We start from the raw sequence: 7630 nt of genomic DNA, 5'->3' as shown, positions 1-7630 counted from the left end.
GAATCATGAATCATGAGTCATAAATCATGAGTCATAAATCATGAATCATAAATCATGGTCCATGACTCATGGACCATTATTTTCAAAACTAACCGTCTCCATTCAACAACCCGTCCTGAAATCTTTCAGGTGACCCACCAAAAGATTTGTTGGTTCCAAGATCATTTTGACATCCTCTCTGTCAGCCACAGCCAACAGCTAAATCCACCCAAAACAAGTAACAGTTTAAAAAACAACATTAGTCTATGAAGGTTGGTCGGATATGTTGAAGATCAACTTCTTACCATGATGGTCATGTTGGGCAGTCTGAACTGAGCATTAGAGAAGCCCTTGTGGACTGGACACACATCCTGGAGTCCAGCAAAGGGGGACACAGTGATGGTTCGACCCACAGGAAGAATGGGCAGGCTGTCAGAAAACCCTCCATCAATCCATTTCTAATGAAACAAAATCAGCTGGTTAAAAAATGTTTCTCATATTGTCCAGCAGCTACAGAAACTGATGAAACCAAGCAGTACACTGATGACTGACTGCTTCAAACGTTCATTTCAACGCAGGACAAAACACGTAAACAGGCAGACTTGGTGTTTTTAATGTCTTTTTAAATGTCACTGTGGACATTATTGCCACCTGGTGGTGATGAATAGGAATTTTCAGTATTTAGGCTCAAATCATTTGGATGGATGGAAATATATCTGTTCAAAACTCTAGGTGCTTAAATGCCTTTTCTGTTTGTTTATTAAAGTTTGGAAATCTCAAAAGAAGAAGTATTGTTATTGACACAAGTAACTGTCAATAGTAATATGTCAATATTTGTGTTTTGAGTAGTAATTTTTGAAACAGAAATTCGATATGGTGACATTTACGTTAAATACATGAATATTTTGTTTGTAAACTTTATGACATGAATTAAATCTGCATAGAAACTGAAATACAAGTATCGTCTCTGAGCCCCTTCTTGTTTGCTCTGGTGATGGACGACTAACAGATGAGGTCAGGCAGGAATCCCCGTGGACTATGATGTTTGCAGATGACATTGTGACCTGTGGTGAGAACAGGGAACAGGTGGAAGAGAACTTGGAGAGGTGGAGGTATGCACTAGAAAGAAGAGGAATGAAAGTCAGCCGTAGTAAGACAGAGTCCATGTGTGTGAATGAGAGGGAGGAGGTGGAACAGTGAGGCTACAAGGAGCAGAGGTCACAAAGGTGCAGGACTTCAAGGACTTGGGGTCCACTGTCCAGGAACATGGGGAGTGTGGTGAAGAGGTGAAGAAGAGAGTCCAGGCAGGATGGAGTGATGGAGAAAAGTTTCAGGAGTGATTTGAGACAAAAGGGTGTCAGCAAAAGTCAAAGGAAAAGTTTACAAGACAGTGGTGAGACCAGCTATGTTGTATGGTCTGGAGACAGAGACATGGACAAAAAGACAGGAGACAGAACTGGAAGTGTCAGAAATGAAGATGTTGAGGTTCTCCTTAGGAGAGACAAGGATGGAGAAGATCAGGAATGAGATAATCAGAGGTACAGCACAGGTTGAACAACTGGGAGATGAAGTTAGAGAGGACACACTGAGATGGTTTGGACATGTCCAGAGGAGGGACAGTGGTTTGGTTGAAATGTATATGGATGCAGTTAGAGAGGACATGAAGGTAATTGGAGTGAGGACAGAGTGAGGTGGAGGAGGATGACTCGTGGTGGAGATGCTTGAAGAGGGAAAACTGAAAGAAGAAGAAATAATAGTAAATTCTGACTGGTTGGTAAAGTCAACCCATAGAGGAGAGGGGATTCGTTAACCAGTTCAAGCTTGAACAAGAAACAGATGGAGAGGAGTTTGGAGTGTCAAGATAAAGCTCCAAGAAAATCTAGTTTTTTTTAGAAACCTACAAAAACATTGAGAGCTTGAGACGGGGCCTGAGAACGAGCCGAATGACCAACGTACACAGAAACACTTCCTTGTGAATTCTTCATGACTACATTAAAAAAATTAATCTGAGTGCTTTGGATAAAAGTGAAATTCAATAACTACTATAAACAAACTGCACACGATGAGTTAGTTACCTGTCCTCTGAACTCCACTGGTTTGAGTCCAGCATAAACTGGTACAAAGCTGCTAGCGAGTAGAGCCTGTAGATGTTGGAGTTGCCACACAGTTAAATGAACCCTAAGGTGAACACTGGAGACAGACCGTGCAGTGGACGAGTGCAGGCAGGGAAGACTTACCTCGATGAGCTCGTCTCTGGAGGTAAACCTGGACACAACGCAGTTCTTGCCACTTTTTGAGTGTGTTATTGACACATGGAGCCTATCAGTGGCCACACTGTGTGCCTCCCTGGGAAGAATCTCCTCGATCCCATCCCTACAGAGTAAATGAACATATCAGGATCTTCAGAACATGTACACAGAGGGTGGAAACAAATGATGTGTTCTGAATTGTTGTTGTTGCTTTGAAGCCTCAACAATGACCTTCAGAAGCTGTGCACTGTGATTTGTTGAGAAAGATTCCCCTGTGAGGAATCCACAGGAACTAAACCTGTCAAATGATAAACACGTGTTCTGATAGCCCCACAATGAGCACTAGTTTAACACGTCTAAGTCGTGAAGGCTACCACCAAGCAAGAGACAGCATGAAGACCAAGGAACTCTCCATGCAGGTCAGACACAGAAGTGTGTAGACATAGTGATGGAAGATAAAAACAAATTACTAATAATAAAATAATCCAAATCCTGAACATCACACAGAGCGCCATTAAATCAACTGCCTCAACAAACCAGCCAAGAGAAAAACCTTGGAAGGAGGGCATGAATCAGAGACAGAGCAGTTCTACAGAGATGACCAGAGGATCTGGCCAAAGAAGCACAAGACTGGCCAGTGCAATGAGGGCTTGAAGGACAAAATAAAAGCTGGACTGGTGCGTTGTTCCAAAGCCTGACCTGACCTGGACTCCACAGTAATGTCTGACTTTAGGCCCATTTCAAAACTGCCTTTGTGTCACTGCCTTTACACAAATCTACCACAATCCAGCTGCATTTCATAGGTTGTGTAGGTGGTGGGGGCATCATCCAGGATGATGGGGGCTTTATGAAGAAAGGGAGTGTGGTATGTTGCTCACAGTACAGATGAAACCTCTCCGAGTGATTACCGTAAAGTCAGCATGAAGTCGAATCCTGGAGTAACGGCTCCAAACTTCTGTTGCCTCACACTTTCTGCAAACCTGTAGGTGAATTCTTTACATGGCTGGAAGGAGAAAAGAAACGCTGTGAGGACGTCACCCATCATCACCGTGTGCACAGGAGCTGGTGGAGGCTTCCGTGTGGATTGTGTACTAGCTAACAGGACAGGTGTTCTATCATCAGCTCGTCTCGGTTCTTACACAGGATCAAGAGTCTTTCACACGTTTCACATTTGTACTCAGGCTCAAGACTACATAAGAACTTTATTTTCATTATTATTTATTTCAAGTTTCATAACGTAGCATGTTTCATTTATTTTTATATCACTTCTTTTCTTCACTTTTCATTTTATATGAATGTCTCTTGCTGTGTGTGCGTCCTCTGTGCTCTCAGTTTAAAACTGGTCTCTGTGTAAATGAGTCCTCACGACTCCATGACACCAACACGTAGAGTTCACCTTTATTCACACAGGTTAGTCTCACTGAGCCACGAGGACTCATTTACAACAGGGACCAGTTAATACAGGTCTCAAATACAACTGGGACGTTCAAACGGTGGATCATCTACTACAGAGAGCATTTATAGAGCGGAGCTACTCAACTGAACTGCTCAGGGGGCCACGATTACTCAAAGACAAGAACTCAGGGGCCGGACATCCAGCAGTTATGGTCATTAAGTGACTTTGTTTTACAGCTTAAAATCTAGTTTTGTTTAAAAATGAACCCACTGGTGGGCCGACCTGAGCTCACCTGTGGGCCTGATGTGGCCCCCGGGCCACCAGTTGAATAGCCCTGTTATAGAGCGTTACAAAAGCACAACAGCAGAAGTCGAGCTGAACCTAACTAAACTGTGGATATCGCTGGCCCTTCACAGCCTTAGTGGTGGTAATAATTAGAACAATAAAAAATAAGTTACAAAAATGGACGTTTTTTCATGTAATGTCCGTCCATCAAAAACTTTGTATTCAGTCACAAGTTCTCTTAATATTTTCTTAGCATTTGGTAGCAGTGCCTGTAAGCCTCCTGCTGCCCTTGGTCAATACCCTGGCCCCAGGGCAGCAGGAGGCTTACTCTGCTGAACGTGGGTCAAACATTTTGGGCTTCCTTCCATAAACTCCAGTTTGCTGGAAATGAATCCCCGTTCCTCCTGACTGAACTACGTCTCATGTTCATCTCTGCTCACAGGTTTTCTCTGGGACTGGCATGATGACTTTGTGAAGGCTGCTCCAAAACATGGACTTTGTTGTTCGTCAGACATTTGTAGCTAATTAGTCAGTATGCTGAGAGACATTGTCCCTGTGAAGACACATTTGTGTCCGAGCTTGAACTTCCTGACTGACGTCTTCAGATGCTGCTTCAATATTTCCACATAACGTTCTTTCGTCATGATGACATCTATTTTAGGAAAGTCACCAGTCCCTCCTGCAGCCAAACACCCCCACAACATGATGCTGCCACCCCCGTGCTTCACAGCTGGGATAATAAAATCTTCCCCTTTTTCCTCCAAACGTAACAATGGTCATTCTGGTCAAACTGGTTCTGGTTAGTCCAGGACTTGTTTCTCTGTGGATAATGAGACTCTGATGAGCTTCAGCAGCTACTTCACCATCATCATCTTCATCTTCAGCTTTGGTTTGGGGTTGATGTGCACATTTTGCACCAAAACACGTTCATTTAAGGAACACAGACCCATCTCCTTCCTGACTCATATGATGGCAGGACATTTCCATGGTGTTTCTATTAGAGCCCGCCCAATATATTTGGTAGGGTCGATAATTTCGGCTGATAGACGTTTGAGGACCTTTCATATCCATGACGATTGTCCCATTATGCACAGAAATAAAAAAAACTTGTAATTTTCACCCCTAAAATGCTGGAACCTGCTGTAATTGTATAATGTAGCCAGCAGAGGGCGCATGAAGACAACTTTCAAGTCATGGCCGTTCACTTTAACTTTCACTTTCAGCACAGCTGAAGCAGGGAGCAACACAACACACAACATTTAACTGATCTGTAAAACTAATCAACAATAATAAATTCTCTTCAATCCTCCAACCTGCTTGCCATTAGCCACATGCCCCTCACATTAGCAAGCTTACATTTAGATAAACTAGCATAGGCTATTTCCTTATAAAACTTTAACCAGATCAATACATCTAATGTACAGGTAAACATATATCAGTGTTAGTAACATTTTCTTTATTGTTCTTAACGGAATGCGTTGTTTTTCTGAATATTTACTTCTCTACAAAGAAAAATAAACTCTGTTGTGTCTCTACTAATTCGACCTTGACTGTTGAAAACAATGAACAGTGAGGCTGTTGCTTTGTTTCATTTATATTTATGTACAACGCTTGATAACTTTTTGGTGAATAGTGGAGGATAGAAAATGTGAACTCACGTTAGGAACTGTTTTTATGAGCAGTGCACCACTAACCTACTGTGGGTCTACGTATGGATCTGATTAGCTTAGCTTCATAGTTGCTAACAGCTGTGCTAAATAATCAAACCCTGCTCCACTCGCTGTTTTCTGACATTCTTGGGGGTGGACAAAGAAAAAAAATCAATAAAATCAGCCACTATATCGGTTATCAGCCGTCGCCTGCTCCTCCCAATATCAATATCGGTGATGGTCAAAATTTCCATATCGGTCGGGCTGTAGTTTGTTTTTGTGTGTAACTGTCTGAACAGATGAACCTTGAGACATCTGGAAACTGGATCCAAGAATGAACCAGTGAACCAGCTCAACAACTGCTCCTCATGTTGTGGCTGATTTCTTTTGATTTCCCATGATGCCACACAAAGACGCAGGGTGCTGGAGGTGCACCTCCAGTTAGCGCAGATGTTGTCAGATAACCAATCCAAATCTTCCAAAGACATGACATCATCATCTAGGTTCCCCAAATTGTTTAAAAACAAAGACATTTCAGTGGATGTAAACTGGTGACTTAAAAAAAAAAAAATTTCCTAAAATATTCTCTTTCTCATTATTTGTGAATTTAAGCAATAGAAATAATTTTATGAATCCTAACGGACCTAAAACATGTCAGGTTGAGTCTGAACTCACGTCAGAGAAAAGTGTGTAAATATCTGTTGTCAGCTGTTTCAGTTTTTTAACTCGTTGTTTAATTTGATAAATAGTTCTTGTAGAAAATGTAGATGATGAATAAAATAAAGTAGAATTTAAATGAGACCTTGGTAATAATACAGTTTGCTTCCATGTTCCCACAAATTTGGGCCAAAAGTCGACGGAGACAGATATTTGATCAGCAAAGCTCCTCTGCTCGTTTCTACTTTGAACAGGATGAGCCACTAAAACACAACTACAGAACCTTCATTGTTACACCACGCGTGCAGCCCGGACAAACTTACAGTATTCCAGTGCGAAGCGTTACTCAGTCACTGATAATGTGGTGGACCGCTACAGTATTGGACCATGGACAGACGTGAACCCTGTAGTCCTCACCTCTAACTTGTCGGGAGCTGTGATCAGAACAGCAGCCACCAGTGCTCCAGCTGAAGACCCTGCACAAGCCCTCATGGACCCCAGCAGCTTGTCCCCGTGGCGGAGCAGAGCCCCCACAACGCCCAGGTGGTAGATCCCCGCAAAACCACAAGCAGCAAAGGACAGATTTAGGACTGACATCCTCAGCACCTGATCAGAAACGACATCACGGCTCAAAGAAAAGGATGGGGCAATGATCTGCTCAGACACTTCAGGACCGTGCGCTGGTGCAGCGGGTCATGCTGTTGTCTAACAACAAAGAGGCTGCAGGTTCAAACCTTGTCTGAGGTGTCGCTGGGTGAAATGTATTCCCTCCCACAGTCCACAAACATGTTGCTTACATTAATTAGACATTGTACATTTTTTATCAATCTGCACGGTTCTCTGCTGTTGTAGAGGATGAAGAGGATGAAGAGGATGAAGAGGACTTCTGTTCCAAAACCTGGTTTGTAAAAATGATTTTTATTATTTCACATTTGCTCTCCAACTTGTAACTTCAAGCCCAGGTGTCAAAGTACAGACGTCGCCCAGTGTCTGTTACATGATTATGGAGAAGTCTTTACAATAAAAATGAACATCAGAAACAAATAAACTTTGTTTACACCAGCAGTTAGAAGAATCAAATATTAATTTCAGGGTGATGATTTCTGTTTTGACCTTCAGCAAAATGTGGTGTGGTTGAAGCCGAGCCATTAAAAACCCAAACTCCACATGATACTCGTGCGTAACATGACAACATTACCTGCTGGAGTGAACCCTGACGGTGTGTTAGCAAAAAACTAACCACTGGACAGATATCAAACTAACCACTGGACAGATATCAAACTAACCACTGGACAGATATTAAACTAAATACAGGACAGATATCAAACTAACCACTGGACAGATATTAAACTAAACACTGGACAGATATTAAACTAACCACTGGACAGATATTAAACTAACCACTGGACAGATAT

At 42.3% G+C, this 7630-nt stretch overlaps 1 protein-coding gene across 1 annotated transcript in view; it reads right to left on the bottom strand.

The window, feature by feature from the left end:
• pnpla4 (patatin-like phospholipase domain containing 4) overlaps positions 1-7630 on the bottom strand; it is an 11222-nt gene that overhangs the window by 1428 nt on the left and 2164 nt on the right. Inside the window, exons 2-6 of the mRNA XM_037690692.1 lie at positions 6633-6821; positions 3137-3231; positions 2217-2352; positions 2055-2120; positions 285-437 (exon numbers count right to left, since the gene is read on the bottom strand). Of these exons, the coding sequence (XP_037546620.1) occupies positions 285-437; positions 2055-2120; positions 2217-2352; positions 3137-3231; positions 6633-6812 (630 nt within the window). The 5' untranslated portion in view covers positions 6813-6821. The remainder of the gene's footprint in view (positions 1-284; positions 438-2054; positions 2121-2216; positions 2353-3136; positions 3232-6632; positions 6822-7630) is intronic.

Source organism: Nematolebias whitei, chromosome 17, assembly GCF_014905685.2.
Source record: "Nematolebias whitei isolate Nwh7 chromosome 17, NemWhi1, whole genome shotgun sequence".
NCBI lineage: Eukaryota > Metazoa > Chordata > Actinopteri > Cyprinodontiformes > Rivulidae > Nematolebias > Nematolebias whitei.
The sequence above is the reverse complement of the archived record's forward strand: the minus strand, read 5'-3'. Positions and strand labels throughout refer to the sequence as shown.